The sequence below is a fragment of the Diabrotica undecimpunctata genome, chromosome 2 (genome assembly GCF_040954645.1).
Source record: "Diabrotica undecimpunctata isolate CICGRU chromosome 2, icDiaUnde3, whole genome shotgun sequence".
NCBI lineage: Eukaryota > Metazoa > Arthropoda > Insecta > Coleoptera > Chrysomelidae > Diabrotica > Diabrotica undecimpunctata.
Window position 1 is genome coordinate 159,138,771 of NC_092804.1, and position 24,052 is coordinate 159,162,822.

The 24,052-nt window shown below is 32.6% G+C and overlaps 3 protein-coding genes across 11 annotated transcripts in view; 1 reads left to right on the plus strand and 2 right to left on the minus strand.

Annotated features, from left to right (window-relative positions):
• The window catches only part of dlg1 (MAGUK family member discs large 1), a 1,569,679-nt gene that overhangs the window by 1,146,247 nt on the left and 399,380 nt on the right, over positions 1-24,052 (minus strand). The gene's annotated exons all lie outside the window — the stretch shown is intronic.
• Positions 1,302-5,425, plus strand: LOC140433092 (uncharacterized). The gene is made up of 6 exons (XM_072521150.1): positions 1,302-1,598; positions 1,702-1,788; positions 1,838-2,812; positions 3,759-4,263; positions 4,375-4,715; positions 5,402-5,425. The coding sequence occupies exons 1-6, from the start codon at positions 1,560-1,562 to the stop codon at positions 5,423-5,425; spliced, it is 1,971 nt and encodes a 656-aa protein (XP_072377251.1). The 5' UTR covers positions 1,302-1,559.
• On the minus strand, positions 6,135-14,780 carry LOC140433537 (uncharacterized). Its single transcript, XM_072521516.1, has 2 exons — positions 14,738-14,780; positions 6,135-7,050 (listed from the first exon to the last, which is right to left on the minus strand). Exons 1-2 carry the CDS (start codon positions 14,747-14,749, stop codon positions 6,235-6,237), a joined length of 828 nt encoding a protein of 275 aa, XP_072377617.1. The 5' UTR covers positions 14,750-14,780; the 3' UTR covers positions 6,135-6,234.

A 24,052-nucleotide genomic window follows, 5' to 3' on the forward strand; every position in this document is an offset into this window, starting at 1 on the left:
TTATCGGTGATAATTTTATGCCTTCTATTCTGTCAACGATATCATTTTTTTGTTTATTTAAATGTTGCATAGATTACGGCAAAAAATCCGTTGGATAGTTTTTTTATAATACCAAGTGTATCTGATTTAGTGAAATTGATCCGATTTTTGTGAAATTTTGTATTTTGACATAATTTCATATTTTGAAAAACTTTTATTAATATAATTTTGCCGTATTATTGACCGAAATGAAATTTTTTTTTCTCAACTGTCACGGACAACTTGAATTTTAAAAAGTAAACATGTGCTTGAAATTATTTTCAGATCAAGCAGGCCGGGACCCCAAAACATCAATACGAGCATAAAAATTTTGTATAAAAGTATAAGAGTATAAAAAAAGTAGGGTTCAAATTTTTGCCCACTCAGTTAAACAATACTTAGATATTTTATCACCAGTATATTTTTAGGATGAAACCAATTCGTTTTTGTAACAGAGCGTTAAGTCCCGTAAAAATTAACCAATCAGTAAGCGAGAAAGTAAATTCAACTGAAATTCTTTCGGTAAGTTCCAGTTAGATTTTTAAAAAAACATTGCTTATACTTAAATAAAAAAAATATTTTGTAGATCAAAAGCTCTCGATTTTATAGTGGATCTAAAGAAAATATACTCCCTTGTAATTTTACACTACAAGAACAACATAACAAAGATGAAGATCAGTATAAAGTTGGTAAAAAAACCGCTAATGAAATATTACCGATTGAAAATTCCAATGCATCTGACATTTCTTCCGTAAGTTTAACATTTAAGAGCATTTTATTCTCAAATATGAACGGTATGCGGCAAAATAAACAGTACTAAAATGCGTATGCCTCAGATTTGTATGTGTCATGCGCCGAAACGTATTAAGTGATTTCTGAACGACGTTATAACTTATGTGAATGCCATACTAATTTTAGGTGCTTCAGGATGGTTCTTAGTTTTGCAGAAAATTTTTTTATCGTGGAGTACTATTTTTGATCATACGGAAAAGGTCGAGAAATCGGTCCAAAAAGCTTAAAATCGACAATAGTTTTAGCAGGACGGGCAATCTGTCACACGGTCAGTGAGTCTCTTCGAATACTGTTCAGTGATTTTCCATATCCATCGCAATTATCAGGCCTAACCTAACTAACACCACATGATACGTACATATGGGGAATGCTGATGGAGGCAGACCGATACAATGTCTGACATTCCGGAATAACAAACTCCAATTAGATTTTTTTAGTGCCAGAGGGCATCTTTAACATCTATTTTATCGGAAACGTCGTCATGAATAATGTTGGTAAGGCTATATCATGTATACTAAATATATAGATATTCATATACATTTCAATATTCATTTCAGTACTGTTTATTTTACCGCCTACTGTATTTCCCTACTTCAGTCACTTTTTACTATGAAAAATAATTTTAGGAAATATCCTTAAGTTCCCCTCAATTTTATGGTTCACCTGACAGTATCTTCACACCTGAAGAAAGTGATAAAGATAACACAGATTCTCCAGACTTAGAAACTCCATCACCAGCTTCTGATGAAATGTTAGATTCCAATTATGTTCCCTTCGATGATTCTTCAGTAAGTGCAATAAAACTTTTAAAAGAATAAAATGTGTTGTGTACTCTGTAATATTGAAATGGATAACAGAAAAAATATAATATTTATTTAATTGGGTTTTTAGGAAAAGTCTTCAGGTTCTCCAGAAATAAATAATTTTTCTTCCCACTTTTGTCCAAAACAAGTTAACAAAGATGAGTTAAATATTGAGGTAAGTTTATTTCAAATAAGCAATATAATTCAAAGCACATACTTTTTAGGAACAATCTAATTCACCTTCGTCTTCTGTCAGCCTAAATATCCATCAACATGTGGAAGAAACTTGCAATATAAATACGAAGTCTTTAAAAAAATCTGTTTTTTGTTACTTTTGTGAATCAGTTGTATTAAATTTTCCTAGACATATACTACGAAATCATCAAAGCGAATTAGAAGTTCAAAAAATTTTGGTTTACCCTCCAAGAAGTAAAACGAGAAAGCAATTGTTATTTGCTTTGAGAAAAAAGGGAAACTATTTGTTAGGTTCTGCAAATTTAAAACCAGTTAGGAAAGGATCTGCAGATACAAACTACCTACCGTGTGACCACTGCTTCGGCATGTATTCGGCAAAAAACTTATGGCGCCACAGAAAAATATGTAATCCTTATTCAATAACCAGAAATTCCCAATCACAAGCACAAAATTTCTTATTAAGGCACCTTAAATTGGACACTTATTTAAAAGAAACTGTTTTTCCTCGAATACGAGCAGACAATGTATCACTCGTGGCTAAAAAAGATCCGCTCATTTGTGCGTTTGGCTCAAGATATTTGAAGATCCATAGAGAACAACACTTTATACCAGTAGCGTCAAGAAAAATGAGGGAATTAGCTAAAAAGCGTGTCGAAAGAAGTAGAGAGACCCATTTGGTATTTATAGACCTTGAGAAAGCATATGATAGTGTCCCGTTAAAGAAAATGTTTGAGGTCCTCAAAAGGTCCGGATTGGATTCGACGTATATCCGAGCGATATATAAATTGTACGAAAATGCAGTTAGTTGTGTAAAAATTGGAACCAGAACCTCAAATAAATTTAAAGTCACTAAAGGCCTAAAGCAAGGATGCTGTTTGTCACCGACACTCTTTAAAATATACGTCCAAGAAGCATTGAGGAATTGGAGAAATAAATGTAGATTTATGGGCATCGAAGTGGGACAAGAAACTCTGTATACATTGTTGTTTGCAGATGATCAGCTGGTGGTTGCAACCGATGAGGAAGATATAAATTATATGAATCGAAAATTATTTGAGGAATATGCCAAATGGGGGCTTACTGTAAATATAAGCAAAACAGAATATTTAAAAATTGGAGGAAATACCACAGATCTGAGGCTTGAAAACGCAGTCATAAAAGGCTGCAACCAGTATAAATATCTAGGAAGCATCATATCAGCAGATGGCAGAGTTAAGATAGATGTACAAAACCGAATAACCCAAGGGAAAACATGCATCCGAATACTGAATTCATTACTGTGGTCTAATAAAATAAAGATGCATACCAAACTTCGCGTATACAGAGCAATTGTAGAACCAATTACCACATATGGTGCCGAATGTTGGACGATGACAAAGAATGAACGAGATAAAGTAGACGTTGTGGAAATGGATTATCTTAGAAGGTCATGTCGAGTATCGAGAATGGAAAGAATCAGGAATGAGGAAATACGAAACCGTACAGGAATTAGAGATACTCTTTCAGATAGAATACAAGGAAGGCAGTTACAATGGTATGGTCACGTGATGAGAATGGAGGAGGAGCGGTGGCCAAAGAAAGCCTTAATGTATGTTCCGCCAGAAAGAAGGAAAAGGGGAAGACCACCAAATTCCTGGAGAAGAGAAATTACAAAAACAATGCAATCTAGAGGCTTAGAAGAGGGAGATTGGAGAGATAGGAAAAGATGGAGGCTGAAATGCGGGAAGCGGCAATCGCCGTAGGACCCCCGTTATATGATGATGATGAGCTAAAATTGTTATCGAACTAAGAAAAAATAGTTCCTCAATCAAAACGCTTTTTGACTCGTTGAAACCAGAATATTACGATTCTTTAGTTTTTGCTACTAAAATAGTTTCAAAATATGATAACGAGAGCAAAACTTTTAAAGCTCCATCATTTGCTAAAAATATTGGCACTACATTAAAACAGTGTTGTGATATAGCACTTATGCTTAATGCGAAAAAGTCTGAGTTTACAGTTAGAAGTGCCAGCGCTAAAGCTGACTTAAAATCTTTAATACAAATAATAGAAGGAAATTGGAAATATGATATTTCCAGTCAAGCTGCAAATGATTTAGACATGAAAAAATGGAACAAAGTGACGTTAATACCACTAGCAAGTGACCTTATGCTATTGAAAAACTATCTCGTGCGAAGGGCAAATGAATCTTGTGATAAATTACAGAAAAATAATAATGATATTAATTCTTACGTGTTTCTGTTAGAAACTATATATTGCCGACTTATCTTATTAAATAGAAGGCGCCCTGGTGAATTAGAAAGAATGACCATACAGAGTTACATTAGCGCTAAAGATAATCAATGTTATGAAGAATTTTCTGAAGCAATTTCAGAAACCGAAAGAATTTTAATGAAAAGTTTTAGAAGAATAGTAATAAAAGGTAAAAGGGAACGTGGTGTACCCGTCCTAGTAAGTAAGGATGTACAAGAACACTTAGAAATGATTACAAAATGTAGAGATTTACTTTTAAAAACACCAAGTATTTACCTTTTTGTTAATCCAAAATTTGATAAACCAATTCGAGGGTATGAAGTAATGTCAAAATATGCTAAATTATGCGGAGCTAAAAATCCTAGTGCTCTTACATGTACAAGGCTGAGAAAACATCTAGCAACGCTAACCCAGTTGTTTACCATGTCGGAAAATGACATGGAGCAACTGGCTTCATTTATGGGTCACACATTAGGAATTCATCGATCTTCATATAGACTCCCCGATGACATTTATCAAACTGTAAAGATCTCTAAGTTGCTCCTGTTAATGGAGAAAGGTAAAGCAGGTCAATTCAAGGGAAAAAGTTTAGAAGAAATAGAGATAAATTTGGAAGAAGACATTATGGAAGATGATGATGGACATAATAACGAGGTATTTGGGGAACAAAAAAATGAAACCAATGATGTTATTGAATCAAAAGGTTCAGAAAGTTGTAATAATGAAAAAAAGGGAGTATTGGATATGAAGGCAAAAAATAAAAAAAGGGTTTTAGTTCCGTGGACAGAAAATCAGAAGAAAGTAGTCAAAATGTATTTTAAAACCCACATTAAACAAAAGAGGCCCCCCAAAAAATCGGAATGTGAAGATCTGATTTTAAAAAATCCTGATATATTAAAAAATAAAAATTGGCTCAAAATAAAGGTCTTCGTTCAAAATGAATATAAAAAGTGTTAAATGTCAAGTTTTTTTCGAAATTCAGTTTTTGCAATATATTCTGAGTTTTCGTTAAGTATTTTTATTTGTGTTTATATATTCAGTTTTGTTCATATTTTTATTATTTGTTTTTAAATATAAATAATGATTAAAATTAAATATTTATAACGAACATATATACATGTTTTTTTTTTCGTTAGCCCTTGTTAAAAATTTACAAATGATTATCAATAATATATATATATAGCCCTTAAATAATCAGATTCGTTTACAATATAACAAATAAATTACATTTGAATTCATTTTTCGTTTTCACCATCACTTTTATTGTGAACAAAAAACTGTCTACTTTGATTCAGATTTTTTGTTAAAATATATATATTATATTACTTTAAATATTAAAGAAAGATTGGAAGACTATTAAGTAGTTTTCGAATCATTATTCCAGAGGAGGACTAAACCACCGTAATATAAAAATAGGAAGAACTAAGGTCGGTAAACTATAATTTGAATATACGTAACGAAATATACGCCGACGCTGGCGACACAACAAGTAATGTGGCGATCATATTGAACTAAAGTATTCAAACGTACAAAAACATGCAATAACTCATCCATCTGAAATTTTGCTCAATGGTTTAGAATGACGTTTAGACTTCTTTTATAATGATTGCGATAAGTCCTCCGTATACGGAGGACCTACCACAGTGGAGGACCTATTATATGTAAATTTCCTATATAAGGAGGAGCTATCCACTGGTGCGTATAAATATATATATATATATATATATATATATATATATATATATATATATATATATATATATATATATATATATATATATATATATGGTGGATGCATTCAATGTAAAGCTTGACACCAAAGCCTGGATAATTTTATTTTCACCTTGTTTAATCGCTTCGATCATTACTCCGTCAACGCCAGGGGATTTTTTATTTTTCATTCCTAAAAGTGCCGTTTTTATTTCGCATGGATTTATTTCTGGCATACATTCTGATCCCTGGTTTGTGATTTTTGTATCACATAGATACTCATATTGTAATTTTTCAAAGCCGTAAAAGCTGCTTAAATGAACACTCAGGGATTAGAATACATGTATAAATAAAAAAAAATAATTTTTATAAGATAAAAATATAGAATATTTATTTACAATAAAAATACTACAAACAATAAAACAAATATAAACTAGTTTAAAAAAATATAGTCAGTCAGTATTTAGTACACGGCCGGAGCTCCCCAATACGGAGCCGGCACCCCTGATCCAACGGCTAGTGGAGCGGGACCCGCTGAGAAAGGTGTCACTAAACTCCTCAAACCTGAAGGCAAGGGTGCGGCTGCCAAATAGGGCGAAACCAACTTTGATGGGGCAGCAGGCAAGTAAGCAGGGCCTGGAGCAGCAGGAACTACAGCAGGAGCTGGAGCTGGGAAAAATCCAGCTCTAGTTAAGTACGGAGAAAAAGCTGGAGCTGCAGCGAAGGGCAAAGCTGGTGCTACAGCTGGGGCAGCGGCAACTGGAAGAGCTGGTGCGGCAAAAGGTAATGCTGGAGCTCCAAAATGTAGGGCAGGAGCTACTGCTGGTACAGGAGCTGCAGCAAGTGCTGGAGCAGGAAGGGCTAATGATCTAGCGACGGGAGCAACTGGTGCAACAGGAGCCACAGCTTTGGCTACGACAGGAGCAACTGCAACACCTAGAGGAACTCTTCTGACAACAGCATTGAAGCCATGCACAGGATCGGCGTAATAATCTACTATTCTTCTGGTACCGTCTGGATCTGCTACTTGGTATTGTCCTCTCACAACGCCGTTTGCTCTGCTTTCAACTTGTCCTTTTGAATCTCCTGTCAGGGCATCTTGCACGTCATACGCAAATGAATATGCAGGGTTGGGGTCAATCGTGGCATCAGAAACTGGAGCTGGGGCTAGAACAGGAGCTGGGGCTAGTACTGGTGCTGGAGCGAATAAAGGTGCAACTCCTGAGGCACTGACCCTGTTTCTGGCCAGTAGAGCTGCCATAAAGATGCTGAAGATAATCTGAAATTTGTTATAAAATAAAATTTAATTTAAATAAAATCTATTAAACGTATTAGCATTATAAAGAGCTACTTCAACTTAAAAAAAAAACATTTATAGCCATTCAAGTACAAGACTTTACCTGTACTTAGCAAACGGGATGTATATTGTATTATATTCGTTTATTTTTAAATTTATTATCTACTACTTTATTACCAATACATTAAAAATAGTAAAACTTTTTTATTAGAAACTACAAGGTATTACTGTTATCACCAGTATTTTAGAGTCTTCTGGAACAAATATTACTAATTTTTACTGTGTACGCATTTCGTTTACCTCTACTCTTCATGAGCTATTGTCTGTTTTCTTCTTAATTAATATTAATCTGCCTACCTTTGAATGCAAGTAATGTTGGAATACATACAATAAATAATTAATTCATGCTGTTGATATTCTGTTCTTTTTAGTTACTAAAGAAAAAATATTTTTAATAAAACTTTCAATGATTTGAGTGTTGTTATTGGCCAACTTTATTTTGAGACTTTCTTTCGTAGTTATAAGTATCTCTAACATGCTTTGTAGTCCAAAGCTTTCCATCCGTATAAGATTTAGAATTTTCCTTCTCCTTATTGCTTGAGCCCTTGTCAGGGCATAGTGACACTAAGATTAAGAATAGTAAAATACTATATTATGGTCACCAGTACTATAAAATTGCGAAACACGTAAATCGTAGTAGAGTAAGATTGGAAGACAAAAATTTGAATGAATAGGGTGTGACAAGCAGAAATATCTAATACTCCATACGAAGTTTGAACAATTTAAAGTAATATTAGAAGGTAAGATCTAAAAAAAAGAAAAAGGCATGTCTGCGTAACATAATATATTGAATAAATGCCTAATTCATCAAGCAATAAAATTGAAAAACCACAAAATATCAACGTTCTCATGTCTTGGTCCATTATTTAGCGGTATTCATAAGAAGTAGATTAAAGAACAACCAAATATTCGACTTTATTTAGAAACTTTGTAGCTGTTTTGCGAATCTCTTTGTTGTGATTTTATTTGTTCACAAACACCATTAATATCAGCCAGGTTAAGAATAGAGGCTATAGTATAGCAGTTATGTCTTCTAAAGGTTTTACGGAGGATATTTTGCTCTGTGGGTAGGTCCATTCCTATTGCTCTAAAAGCGTTAATAAATCCTATTAAATTACAGTGCTGCATAACAAGCGGTTTTAAAGCTCTAAATGAGATGCAGGTGTATTTTAGCCCTGAACTTATTCACTGACATCACTTTTATATTTTTGCATCAAAAATGTAAAAGTGATATAGGGAAGTGGTCCCTAGATCTACACCTGGCAAGATGGAAAAGGAGGACCGATTATTGTCAAACTAAGGAGACGTCGGTTCAGTCCTGTTCAGACACCATCTAAATGATTTGATTAGAGATGGAATTCAGTACAGATAATAAACATCTGTGGACTTTTGGCTAACTGTGGTTAATTGGCAATGTGTCTTAGGTGTGAAAAGGGGGAAAAGACAGCCAAACACTTCGTTGGTGAAGGTCAGGCCTTTGCTAAAGCAAGGCACTAAAAATCCTGCAAAGAAATAGTGACGGACAGCAAGCTTGAGGGCCTTGCCGGTTTTATCAAGCAGGCTGGGAATCTAAAATGAGATTCGGTGATAATTTTGAATAAAAATAAATCTTTCTAAATCTTGTTAGAATGAAACTAATAGAACAAGAAAAATGGGCCTAACATCTTCGTCTAGCCGCTAAAGACCGGCCTTAGCAAAAAATGTGTTAAAACTGTTAACCTAAAAAGCTAAAAAGCAAAAATATTGATAGTCGTGATATGAAAATTATATCTAATCTATATTGGAATCAAATTGTCAAGGTAAGTGTTGACAACCAGAATACCTGAGATATCAAAATACAAAGAGGAGTGGCATGCTGCCCTACTACTTTTCAATGTCTACAGTATAGCGGTATTTAAAGAAGCCTCTCAGATTCAATGAAGGATATATCTAGTATATATATCAATGGAGAAATTTTAAACTTACGTTTTGTAAATTATATAATAATAATGACAGATAGCAACAATGATATTCAATGTCTTAACGTATGCTGTCATGATTTTTAGCTGAAGATGAATTTGAAGAAAACTAAATGCATGATCATAACGAAATCAAAAGATACAAATATGTATTGTAAAAATTTAAAATTTAAAAATCTATATCCTTGCATGTAACATAAATTAAACCAACTAACGTCATATTTTAAAAAGAATATTTTTAAAATAAACTTCTCTAACACAATCATATAGTTTAATAAATAACCTTAAAGAAGTTCTCCCCATATATCTACCAAAAATTATTAACAAGCAAAAGAAAATTAGTTCTAATGTACATAACGAGCAATATATTTACCGCTCATCTTATCGCAACAAAAACCCGCCAAAAATTCTTCCAAAGCCGGCATACAATACAATACATACTGTATATATCACTTTTACGACCCAATATATCACCGGTTATATACCGCCAAAACAATAGATATCTTTATCAGCCCGAGTTTTAATCCTTGCTGTTTACAGGGTGATTAAATGGAATTTACAAGCAGGCGTATTGTATTTGTTTGGTTACGTGTGGCGTTGAATGTAGCCTGTACTCACTAAAAGTGTTTACGCAAAGGCCTACTTTGCATGAGCTTGACACATGAAATGATCATAGTACGCACGATAAATATATTAATTTATTTAAAAAAATATATTTTTTTTAACCAGATGGAGTATACGAATTAAGAAATGATTTGGTTAATAAATAAGTAAAAATAAGTAAATGAGGCCATTAGAAATATTAAACCGGTAAAAATGAAATATTTTTTTATTATTGTGTAAAATAGGAATTATTAGTTAATTAGATATATTAAACATCTGGTCACATAACTGCTGCAATTTTGGAGAGGGTCTTATACATCGTTCTTAAACTATCAGAAAGGTACAACATCGAAATAATTCAAATATACGCTCCCACTAGCCAATCAACAATGAAGAAATAGAAAAATTCTATAAAGATATGTCGTAGACAATGACAGAACGCGCTCATTTTTAAATAATCTCGGGAGATTTTAACGCCAAAGTAGGAAAGCATAACATCATCAACATACCAAATAGGGGAATTTATGCTCTAAGAATTACGAAAGAAAGAGGAGAACGGTTACTAACATACACATAGGAGCAAAGCCTATATTATATGAACACATTTTTTAGTAAACCAGATAATACAAGGTGGACCTGGATAAGCCAGACGGGAAAACCAAAACGAAATTAATTACATGTTAGCTAACCGGAAATGAATAGAAACAGATGTATCGGTTCTTAATAGATTCAATAGAACAAAACAAAGACAAGTGGAAAACCCATTGTAAGGTCTTTGAGGGGTGGATGCAAGTAGAGTAAGTTTCATTGTATTTAGAATAAGTCGCTTACTATATCTAATCAAACCTCGGGTGGGTAGAAGGCAATGTTTATTTTTTATATTTAAAAAAAAATGTTACAAAAAATTTGATAGTGTGTAAAATTTTTATTTAAATCAGCTGAGTACTTTTGGAATGTCACATGCCTATTTCATAGCTTTATCTTATAGGTTACAAATACCTCATTAGAGAATTATTGATGACACAAAATACATGAGAAAACATAAGAAGGCCAACGTCTCTGTTATAAGGGTAAAAACCCTTTTAAAGTTGTAAAAATGACATTTAAAAGGTAATTAATATACCAATGGCTGCCAAATCGAGGGAAATTAGCTGTGCCAAAAAAATTATTAAGGGCACTTTCACTAACAGTATAGAAGAAGTATAGCATCTCATATCAACGATTAAGATATCTAGCGAACAGAAAGGTCAACATAAATCTAAACAATGGATGCTCATACGCAAAATCCATTAACCTGCCAGCTGATAATAAATAACCAAATAATTCAACAAAAATGAATCCAAACGTACTCCTTAGTATATACAGTTATTACCTTCAAATGAAACAAACAATTGAAATCCGCTCTAGATTTAAATATCTGTTCCACTAAAAATAAGACTTACCAAATGCTATATATTTTCTCCACAAGCAAACTAAATTCCTGTAGTTGGCTGTATACCAGGTATCACAAAAATTTTTATTTAAAAAATTTTCTTTATAAAAGGTATCTTTATAAAAAACCCTATCGGGCTACATATCGGGACTATCACAGAACGTTTTCGGAATAACTATTCCATCATCAATGCTATCTACATGTAAAAACACACAATCATCTCAGACAATACGTCATTGTAAATACTACAAACTCATTACCGTTATAATACCAGCGATTTTAAAATAGACCCGGAGAGATTTGTAAACTGACTGGCCTATCTGCACCACATGGCAGGTCAAGACCATAAAATGCTTGCAAACATCTAAGATTTGATAATTCAAAGGAATAATCCAAGTTCGAATTCAAAGAAAATAACTAAGTTGGGGACTACTTCCGATATAACCGGAAATAGCATTTGCTCAAAAATATTTTCATTAAAAAGTTTCCTATCAAAAACCTATGCAGCTAAATTTTCAGATCTCAGATTCGATTAGATTGGCAGATATGTCAAGTCTAATAGGCCACTTACCAGAAGACACCCAATTTAAATAAGTTAAATTTTAAAGCAATTTGCTTAGGATAATTTCTGAATTTAATAGATTACCGCATAAACAAGACGTGTAACCGGTAACAGGCAATCTTCCGCATTAGTAACCAGCACCTTGTGGCAAAAATACTGGTGATGAGTTTACGTATCTGCGGTGATGAGTTTATGGATCTCCAAAGAATGACAGTGATTAGTTTACTGTATCTCGGAAGGTCTAATAATTTTATGGGGGGCTATAAAGTGATCAATTCGTACACGTCCGTATGGCCACGGTGACTTGAAGCAAGCAACATCAACTGCTCGCGGATCTTAAAGAAAATATTGACAATGCTCACCGGTGTGTAAATGGCGCCAGTTGTGTTAAAGAAAGAGACTTGATAAAATAGTGACTTTGCAATTATTTAGCAAATATGGATAAATAATCCATATAACAGAGAAAAAACACTAAAAATAGGAGGTGATTAAAATTGATCAAAATATCTAACTAAAAAAAGCGAGCCTAAAAGTTGGAAATCTGCAGGAGGTTAAGATGTTTATCAAAAATTATTAGCAGAGAAATGCAGAAACAAATATGTTATCCAAAACGATAGAGTCGAGAAAAGCTAAGTAAAAATTAAAGCAAAAAACTGGGCTAAAAAACGATAAATAAAAGCAACGAAAAACTCAATGGTTCAGTACAGAGGTGAAGGGAAAATGCAAAGAAAAGAAATAAGCTTACCTGAAGTATACGTCAAATAACAGAGGACAAAATAAAAAATATAACAAGAGAATAAGAAATGAAAAAGAGAAATAACAATAATTAAAAACAAGCATTGGGACCGTTTCTAAAAGAGCTGGTATATGATTTTTATGGTTAACAAAAGAAATATAGTGCTTCATAAAAGTCCAAAGAGCGGAGGTGAAGAAAGTTATAGAGCCGAACCACATCGTAAACGATGCATGGATTGACGAGCTAAAGAAATTATATACACAGGAACAACAGTTATGTTGGAACAACACACACCAGAAATTATCATAAACACGAGAAAGTTCAGATAAATAAGTATTAAGTACAAAAAACATTTGAAAAATTAAAGAACAGACAATCTGTAGGTAAAAATGGGATACCAAATGAATTCTTGAAATATGGTAGAGCGGCAATGACGGATGAACTGACAAGGTTAATTAACAAGATTATAAGACACAATAAAATGCCAGAAGAATGGAGGACAAGCGAGCTAATTATATTATTGACAAAGGACAATAAAAAACAACCAGAAAACTACAGAAATTTTTTAAGAACTTTGCCATGAAACAGATAACAGAAAAAGAATTAGAATACAATTGATTCGCATTTTTATGTTTGATCGACTTAAAGAAGGCATTTGACAGAGTAAGACTTAAATATTTAATTATTTTCTTGTATAACAAAAAAATCACCCTGAATATTATAAAACCAATTGAAAACATCTATCGAAACAATAAAATGGAGGCCAGAACAGATGGACAGCTTACGAAACCTATAGATACAGGTAATGAAATAAAACAGGGGGGTTCACAGTGAGGAAAAATGAAGTTGAAGTTCTCTGTTACGCAGGCGATACAATATTGATAGCTCAAAATGAAAACAGCTTTCAAAAATTAGTTCACAAAGTTAATATAAAAGAAAAAAAAACATGACGATGTCAACTTAGAAAACTAGAACAATAATAATCAGCAAAAAACCAATAAGATGTAAAACTGTTAGTCGATGGAGTAAGCATTGAACAAGTAATGGAATTAAAGAATCTAATAAGGAGTAATGTAAAGGGTATAACCAAGTTGACACCAAACAGAAAAAAAATGGGATAATTACATCAGTAGAACAGCGAACACAAGAATAGTTAAAATAGCAAAGAACAAATCACGAAGTGGTAGAAGTATAGCTCGACCGCGGAAGAGGTCGAGAGACAATCTTTAACAGAGGCAACATTTCGCCAATGAACAAGCAAAATTGCTTGGACGAAGAAAACAAAAAAAAAAAAAATAAAGAAAGTTAATGAACAAATAAGAACCTAGAATAAAGATGTTGTTTAGAGATTAGACCCATATTAACGGAATCAACAAAAATGCTATATTCAAAGAAGACTACCAGTGATAAACTCAGAGAAAGAGAGTAAAAATATATTAGCTGAAAAAACACAGTTAGATCCATACTAATAATTGGAGATATTGAATGCTGTGATTTCATCAAGTAATAACCTTAAAATTAGATAAAAAAAGATTAAAAAAAAGGTGCGCAATAACATGAAACAAAATGACAGAACCAAAAATATTTTTAGAAACTATCACTACAGACGATTTAAAGATGGCATTGGTTTAAACAGAAAAATAGGTCCCTCAAATCGCTGCGCTCTAGTAAACTCCAGAGCATTATCTGGTATCACTTAACACACTTAACTTCTTAGAAAAAACAGTATGAGGTCCTTAAAAATAACCAGAAAAGCAAGAAAAGGGGGACACGGCGGGTTTCAGTGTAACTTGTCTTCTAAAATTAGCAATACCAGTAACAATGACATAACACAAACCAGTTTTGAAAGATGAAATGCAAAGCAGCTTTTAGATATTTGAAATTAAATCATGAAAAAGTAGTAAAGCAATGGATAAAGCATTGTATTAGTAATTAACAAACTAGACACAGCAAACAAAACAATAAAAAGGAAGACAAACAGTTCAAATATTTCTGTTAATATTAATAATACAAGAAACTGGAAGAAAATTCAATTTTTATCCAATGAAACTAAAAACCATAATTGCAATATTTTTAAAAATATATATGTATACAAATTAGAATGGAAGAATATTATCACTTCACAACCCGTATCCACTATCCGCACACTTACGTTTCACCCTGTACTCACTTTTACTGCTTCGTATATTACGACCGCGTAATATCCCTTGTAGAATATATTTATGTTAAAAGAAGCACTTCTCGCCTATCAATACGACACTCGCTATCCCTATTTACGGTATAAATTAACACCCTGTAGAACATAATGCGACACCTACCTTAACGGCCATGTTGCTATATTTCCAATGATTACAGATTGACTGATAAGAGAAAACATTGTCACTAGCGTATTTATACTAGTGCCGAAAATGAATAGTAACAGCTTTCTATAATGCTTTGTAGAATACTAATATGTTGCACCATTTTTTCTCTTTTTCGTTTTGGATGTGTTACAATTAGGTGTAATATGTATATTGGTCAATTATGTTTGTTATATAAAAGTATTAGTAAATAGGTAAGGTGTAAAATTCTTACAAAGACACCATTATACTCATGTATGTACTTTCTATATACTTGTAGATATTCTGGTTAATGTACTGAGACTGGCAAATATTACTACTATATCAAAGCAGACTAAAAGTATATTATTATGAATTAAGTAAAAATTTTTATTAAAACGTAAAATACAGATAAAATAAAGAAGAGCAAGAAACCTATTTGGTTTAAAGTAATTATTAGTTTAAAAATAATCCACAGTTCGTCATCCCAAGAAGGTAAGGAAAAACAGCAAGCTATAACTTCGAGAGTGGATTTCTCAAAATTGTCGACATAGTCAAATGGTGACATCAATAAAGTGGTGCGAATTTATTTGGGTGAAAATTAATTCACTCAATCAACAATCACTAACATTACGGCTTATATAAATTTTTTTGTGCCTCTGCAATTTGCTGCAACTATTTGTTCCTTGGTCTGCATTTTTCCAATTTTTAGTATAATTTGTTGCATGCTATATTTTTGTTATTCTACACTGCTCCAAGGAATGATGGCACCATTATCAAATGTATAAGATTAACAGAAGTTAAAATAAACAAATTCTATGAATTGTTTTAACTTTAATATTAGGTATTTTTATTCTATAATAATATATGACATCCCTCCTGGCCATACCCTCACTGAAGAAAAGATAGCCGATTTAATATTTCAACTGTCCCTCCCGTATATTCTTGTTGGTGACTTTAATGCCCATAACATGATTTGGGGCTCATTCCGTATTTTTGGTAAAGGCAAAGTTATTGAAAACGTCTTAAATTGTTCAGACACCTTTCTGTTAAATACTGGACTTAATACGCATTTTATTATGCCTTCAGGATCATTTTCAGCCATTGATCTTAGCCTTTGTGACCCTTAAATTGCACCTTCCCTCTCCTGGGATATTTTTGACGACCTACATGCTAGAAACCATTTTCCTATCATCATATCGAGCTCCTCCAGTAAGCAAACCACTACTAGAAGATTCTAGAACTTTAAAAAAGCTGATTGGTTAAAATTTAATTCTAAAACAGAAATATTATTATCTTCCTTAGCTATTACAGAGAATATTAACATCACTCTAAATTTGTTTATCGAATGCTTACTTACTGCTGCCGAATCACATATCGGTAACAAAACCATCTCCTCTACTTAAAAATTAATACTCTGGTAGAACTCTGATTGTAATAATGCCATACGTTTATCCAAGAATGCTTTAAATAAGTATCGGTGAAACAAAGCCCCCTCTTAAATATGGAAAACAATTTCACAAATCCTAGGCACTAAAACTAACCTTAAGATTCCTCCTCTCATCTTCGACACAATTATCTCTGACAGCCAATTCATTTCCGACAAACTCGCTAATTATTTTGAAAACAAATTTAATTAAAGTAATATCACTTCCCTTTCCAGTCCTTAACAGACTCAATATTTCACCACCTTTTCATCAACTCCACACGATGTTACGTTTACGAACGCCCCATTTATCCTACATCAACTGAAATTTGCCTTATCTTCGTGTAGAAAATCTGCTGCTGGTCTCGATAATATCTCTTATATATTTTTAAAGAATCTCTCTAATACAATCTCTCTCCAAACTTCTCCCAAATTATAACTTTATCTGAAGCACACATAAATTCTCAGATATTTGGCGCAATTCTATAATCATTCCAATTAAAAAACCTGACCAACCCTCTTTAACTCCTAAATCTTTTCGTCCGATTTCTCTTACTTGTTTCACCTGCAAACTTGAAAAAATGATAAATAAAAAACTCACTTGGTTCCTTTCATCTATCCATTCAGTCAATACAATTTTATTGACCACCCATTAGTTCACAACATTCATGATATATAACAAAATCTCTCTGCTCACGATGTAACAGTCTGTCTCATATGGCTGCCTTCTTATACTTGAATTACTGGTAATGAAACAGCAAATCATTTTGTCAAGCTATCAAGAAGCTACCATCCATTGTATTGGAGTCACCCCAATTTAACTAGCTAATGATCTTATACTCATTTTCAAAAAGTCAGTAGAGGATACTTGGCAAAACTTATGACAAAAAACAAAACAACTCTTCATGAACTCCAACCGTTCATTGGTCATCTCTCCATAGACTTCCTAACTAGAAGAGAAGCATCGACTATTAGACTCCGAATTAACCACACCATTCTTAACCTTGGTTTCTTGATCTTCTCTGGAACGTCCAACATGCCACGATTGCAATGTTTACCTGACTGAAAAACATATCCTTACCGACTGCAAACAATTCACCAACGTTTATAAAGTACTGGACTTGAAAGCTACTCTTATGGAAATTCTCAACAATCCTACAGAGATCATAAAAACTATACAGTTTCTAAAAACCGCTCAACTCAACCACAAGATTTAACCTAGGTAATAGACGTTAGTTAAAGTGATATAATTATTATTTGTTTTTCGAAAACTATACAGATTCTAAAAACCGCTAAACTTTACCAGAAGATTTAATCTTATAGACATTAGTTAAAGTAATATAATAATTATTTGTTTTCATTATTTATTATATATTAAATATTATTGTTCCTGTAGCAATGGACATAGTCCATTGTCGAGGTACTTTATGTAAATAAAAAATAATAATAATATGAATATTATGTATTTCTGACATCTGCGATTTTTGCTTAAAATATGATTTTGAACGCTGTTTTGTTTTAGATCATTCCAACGTTCAAAGAAGAAGTCGTTCCAAGTCCTCCAAGTTGTTGGGCCAGACATGTTCTATGAGATTAAGGTCGGGTCTACGTGCTGGCTAGCCTATTGTTTAAATGTCAACTTTTGAGAGGTAGTCTCAAACTAATCGGGCTGCATGAGGTTTAGAATTGTCGTGCAGTTAACAAAAAATTTTTAACAGTGGCAATGAATATCCATGATGATGAAGAATGTCCAATATCTAGCGTTAAGCAGTAAGATTTCTATTATTTCATACTACCAAGTCCATAAGTGCGGTCAATGAAATGACCCTATAAGCGATCTTTTACCAAATACAATGGAATTTGTTTTATTATATTGTGCATAATGTTCATTTAGCATTCTAAAAACACGAACTTGATCACTTGCAAATGTGGCACTTGTAACACGGGGTAATTCAGTAATAATTGCCATACCACATACATAAATGAGATTCGATAATTATATCCTGGGTTATATATTTAATTATTAATTGAAAAATTAGCATGACAAATTGTTATGTTCAGTTTTAACATGTTTAAATATGTATTACTTTTTTTATATATAATGTATTGACATACATAAAACTAATAGACTAAATAAAAAAGGATTTATAATGTGATTTATCTCTTTATATTTTACAACTACGAGCAATATTAAATAAAATTAACCTTGGTTTTGCTTTTAGCCCAGTCATCAATTTGACCTCTAGAAACTAGACGAACAAGCTGAATTTTACTGTGAGTGTTAATTTTGGGAACCCAAAAGAAGCTGAAAAAAAGTTTGAATTCTCTACTCCCGGGTTGTAACTTAGTAAAACCCCCCTCCTAAGTGAGCAAAATGGAAAACATCAATTTATCAATATTTCGTACAAATTCTGTTTCAGAAACAATACTTAAAGCAACCAGCGATTTTGAATTTCAGTTACGCCCGCGAAATCAATTTTTTAAATAAAATTTGTATTATATATATCAGAGTATGCTATCGACAAAAATTAAAATACGTTTTAACGATGAAAAGCGTAGCTTTTTTATGCAAATTTACTTAGAGTATCCCATTAAGAAAAATCAAAATGTTCTAAAATATTTTAGAGAGTAAAAAAGTGGGTTTAAAATGTAACTTTTTATTTGATTTTTTTCGAACTTCTTAATGATTATGATAACAACTGGAATTGACGGACAAGACTTGCAAATTATCTCAGAACTATATTGGCATTAAACGGCAACAATTGAAATAGAGCACACAACATCCAAAGATATACGAATCCGACGAGGAGTGCGACAAGGTTGAGTCTTATCACCACTATTATTTAATCTGTATTCGGAATTTGTATTCAGAAAAGCATTAGACTAGGTTTAAGGTGGAATCATGATTAACGGAACCAGCATAGACAACATCAGGTACGCTGATGTTATCGTCCTAATAGCAAGCAACGCACAAGAACTACAAAATATAATAAATGCGGTAGTTCGTCATAGCGAAATGTTTGGTTTATATCTAAATGTTTCCAAAACAAAAATGCTAGTATTTTCAAAGATACCAAAAAACGTACATTTCTATGCCAAGGGCCAAATAATAGAACAGGTAACTTCCATAAAATATTTGGGAACAAATATCAACAGCCAGTGTAACCCAAAGAAAGAAATCCTGTCAAAATCGAACAAGCGAGGAAAACACTCATGAACATGAAAATATTTTTTACAAGATCAGACCTTAGTCTAGAGCTTAGAATTGGAATGATTAGATGTTACGTTTTCTCTGTTTTGCTGTATGGCTGTGAAAGTTGGACAATGGACTCTAGAACAGAAAAAAGAATAGATCCCTTTGAAATGTATATATACAGCATTATACAGCATAATCAAAGAGAGGAAAATGCAATACTATTTTTGGGTCATGTATTGAGAGTTGAAAGATATGAATTACTTCAAATCATATTGGAAGGTAAATTTCAGGGTAAAAGATAAGCCTTTTATTTCTTCTTCATCTCTTGTAGTGGACACACACACACATATTTATATATATATATATATATATATATATACATATATATATATATATATATATATATATATCTATATATATATATATATATATATATATATATATATATATACTGACAGGGAAACTCCTTTTTTTTCATGCAGCATAATTTAAGCCTCTAATTTCTTTTTCATTTCTTGTAGTACACATATGACCATAGTTTTTTCGACAAGTTCTTTTGTAATGTTTTGCTTTCTTGTGTAGAAAATTCACGTATCTAGTACCTATTTGAAGTATATTTCTCGCTTTCCATTAATCCGTTGTCTTCCTTCTTGTGATAGTCGTTGTAATAAAATCATTCCTATTCCGAGCCATAGTCCTATTTCTTTGAGCTCTACCAGTAGGATGCTCTACACTAGCTGTAGAACCCAACTCCTTTATCTGGATTTGGGATCGGCAACAGTTCTATCAAACTACTCGATGCATACAACAAAACTGCAGGCAAAGTTGAATATTTAAAAAACTAGAAAAGAACACAATAACTGCACGTAAAGACAGAAAACCAAACGAATTACTGACATATGGTGGAGCAGCAATGACAGAAGAATTAACAACTTTGATTAACAAAATTATTAAGCACAATACCGGGAAGAATAAAGAACTAGCGAACTAATACTACTATTCAAAAAGAAGATAAAATAGCCAGAAAACTATAAATATATAGACTTATTAAATACTATCCTAAAACTTAAACTACTAAAACAACTGAAATTTTACAAGAATTAATGAATCAGAGAATAAGTTTAACAGATAAACAAAAAGGTTTTCGTACTAAAAGATCGTTTTCAGATGAAATATTGGTTATAAAGCAAATTACTCAGAAATCTTTATATCCATTAATCCATTAATCCATTATTCCATTAATCCATTTTCTGTATAATAAAGAAGTTCCCCTAAATATCATAAAACTAACGAAAACATCTACCAAAACAACATAATGGAAGTCAAAATAGATGGACAACTAACAGAACCTATAGACACTAGCAGCGGAATAAGACAGGGGGACTCATTGAGCCCTATGCTTGTTAATTTAAACATTAATGAAACCATTAAAAGTGTCAGCATAGAAAACGGATACGAATGCGAAACAAAAAAGAAGAAATACGCTGTAACGCAGACGACGCAATATTTATAGCCCAAGATGAATATATGTAGTCTGCAAAGACTGGTCCACAGATTTAACGTAAGAGCAATAGAATTTATTATGACAATCTTATCTCAGAAAAGTAAAATAATAGTAATCACCAAAGGTGTAAAATAGAAATTGGTGGCATCCTTACTGGCCACTGTAGACTTAAGCGGCACCTTCATCTGCTTGGATTGGCGGATAGCCCACGATGCCGTCGTTGTAATAAGGAAAATGAAACCTCCTCACATGTCCTCTGGCCTGGAGGGAGTTCTGTAAGGCCACAAGGTTACTAAAGGATTAGACGTTCAGCGCCGAAAGAGCTCAGACTTGAACCACCTGCTGATTACTGCAGATAGCAGATATGGGAGTGGTGCCCGGAACACCCTGAAGAACGCCGAAGAATAGGTCCTTATGGGACTTTTCCGTACGATACAGGTGATACAATGGACCAGATTTAGAAGGTCCAGGTGTCTAAAGGGCTCATAAATGGGTCCTAACCCGATCTACTATAACCAATTATATAACACTGTCCGGAAAGAAGTAAGAGATCAAGTACAAATAGCGAAAAGACTGGCAGAATCCTTAATAGGAAAACACTATATGGCGAAACCGACATTGAGATAAAGTCAAGAATGTTTATAGCCCGTGTAAGAGCAATAATGACATTTGCATCAGTAATAAGACTTAACCCAGCGACAACACAAAGACTACTGAAAACGGCAGATATGTAAGTGCTGAGAAGAATTACAGGAAATACGCTGAGAGATCGAAAGAGGAGTGAAGACATTAGAAGAAAATGTAACGAACAGTGTATAAACGAATGAAAACTAAGCAAAAAAAAGAACGAAATAACCACATAAGAAGAAAGTGGGAGATCCAAAATTTTGACGTGTGGTTAAAAAAGCAAGAGATAAATCACAAAGAGTTAGAAGAAGTATGGGACAACCGCACAAAAGATGGAAGAGGTATCAATCCGTCAATGAACAAGCATAATTGCTTATAAACAGGACGAAAAAGTAGAAATTATGTCATTCTAGAGACCCTTCGAGACAATATTAAATAGCATAACAGGTCACGTTTAACGCAACAACATCAGATGTTGGTGCTTTTATTACCATAGTTTCTGATATGAGTGAATCGGCATCTTGAGGGTATCAGTAATAGACACATATGTTTACTCCATAATAACAATGTTTTTGTAATACAACTGATTCTGGTTTAATTTAATATTTAACACATTCATAACAAAATTTAGATTTTATGTAAATTATAATCAAATAAACGTCTTAGTCAACAGGTCGTAGTACAGTGACCTAATAAAAGCAGTAAATTGATTCAAAAAAGCAGTAGTTGAATTCTGACGCAAATTAAGGCAATTAAGATGAACAAATATTTTTAAAAAGTCCGCAAATTAATAATAAATTCTTTTAACGGACATGTTGAAGTTTCAAACAACCGGCGGCTTTGGATCGCGACTTTATTTTTTTAATTTAAACAAAAATCAAAAGACGATTACAGCCATTATTTTGTTTTAAATCGACAAGAACCGGTGTCCTGAATTTTAAACCCTCGATTTTTGGTCGTTGAGATCCGGTTTACACCAGCTTGATAAAGAAAAATTAATGTGGTATTGTGCGGGGTTGGACATTATGGGCTAAAAACATTCCACAGACATTTGAATTTGTCCGAAGGAGAGGTTGCTTTTCTCTTTCTAATTTTATCATTCTCCTCTACATAATATATCAATGTCAACTAAGAACTTCAGATGTAATCAGAATGCAAATTTTCTGTCTGCACTTGGGCTTAAATGAATAGGGTAGGTGAATAAAAATAAGAAAAAAATGAATCTGTACCCATCCTATATAAAAATAATTTAATACAAAAAAGACAAGATTAGGTGCATTTATTTATTTATTTATTAACGGGATACCACCCAATTTAATATATACACAAAGTATTACAAGTATTATCTAGTGATACAATAATAATAAAGATATAATATATATACATATAGTAAATATGTATGAAAAGAATTGGCGATGCAGCATTATAGAAAAAAAAACAAATATTAAAATAATATAAAGCACATAGCAAATATAAATCACATAAAATTACAAAAATTTTTTTTAAACACATTCTACAGACATTTTCCGAAGCGCACAGCAACAAATCAAAGTCTATTCTATTTTCATTTAGAATGATTCTACTCAGTGGAGAATGCCTATCAAAGTTAGAGCGATGAAATTTAATTGCAAAATTATGAGATGTTCTAGTAACTCTAGAGGAAACATTAAAGTCAATTAGAGACAGTAGATCATTGCAATTAATTTTTGAATTCAGTACTTTATGAAGAAACAAAACATAAGCATACATCCGTCTGGAATATAGCCTAGGAAGGTTTAATGTATTTCTAATTTCTGAGTAGGAATGGTCGCTTAAAAGTTTGTGTAATTTAAAACTTAAGTACCTAATGAATTTATTTTGGACTTTTTCAAGCTTGGCTATATGGACTTCATAAGTGGGTGACCAAACGACTGAGCAGTACTCAAGAACAGATCTAACTAGGAAAATGTAAATCAGTCTGATGGAATTAATGTTATGCAAACATCTAGAGGTTCTAATAATGAAGCCTAACATTTTAAATGCCTGGTTATTCACATAATCAAAATGAGCGCAAAAATTTAGTTTGGAATCTAATTGAACACCTAGATCTCTTACAGTTGAGACAGCCTTCAGTGGTTCTTCAGCTAATTTGTAATTATAAGAGAGGTTGTTAATTCTTCTACAGAAACTAATAAAGTGACATTTTCCAACATTAATGCTCATTTGGTTCCAATTGCACCATGCAATAATTTTGTTAATATCAATTTAAAGTTTTTCACAATCTGAGACGTCTTCGATAATTCTATATATTTTTAAATCATCAGCAAATAGCAAAAATTTAGAGTTAATTTGAGATTTAATGTCATTAACAAATATATTAAAAAGGAAAGGCCCTAAGTGGCTTCCTTGTGGAACACCAGATTATACGGAGATCTCACTAGATTGAAAGTGTTTAATTTTAACAAGTTGTATTCTGCTAGTTAGGTAACTACATAATCAGTTATACAGATTGCCTGTAAATCCAATAGTTTTAAGCTTGTTACACAACAATTTATGATTCACAGTGTCAAATGCTTTGGAGAA

What these genes read in the sequence shown, in the direction of transcription:
- LOC140433092 (XM_072521150.1), top strand. Translation starts at nt 1,560, where the DNA reads ATGTTAGATTCCAATTATGTTCCCTTCGATGATTCTTCA. An exon ending in TGTTTGCAGATGATCAGCTG is followed by an intron (nt 2,813 to 3,758) that starts GTGGTTGCAACC and finishes ACATTAAAACAG; the next exon opens with TGTTGTGATATAGCACTTAT. An exon ending in ATGATGGACATAATAACGAG is followed by an intron (nt 4,716 to 5,401) that starts GTATTTGGGGAA and finishes TAAATATTAAAG; the next exon opens with AAAGATTGGAAGACTATTAA.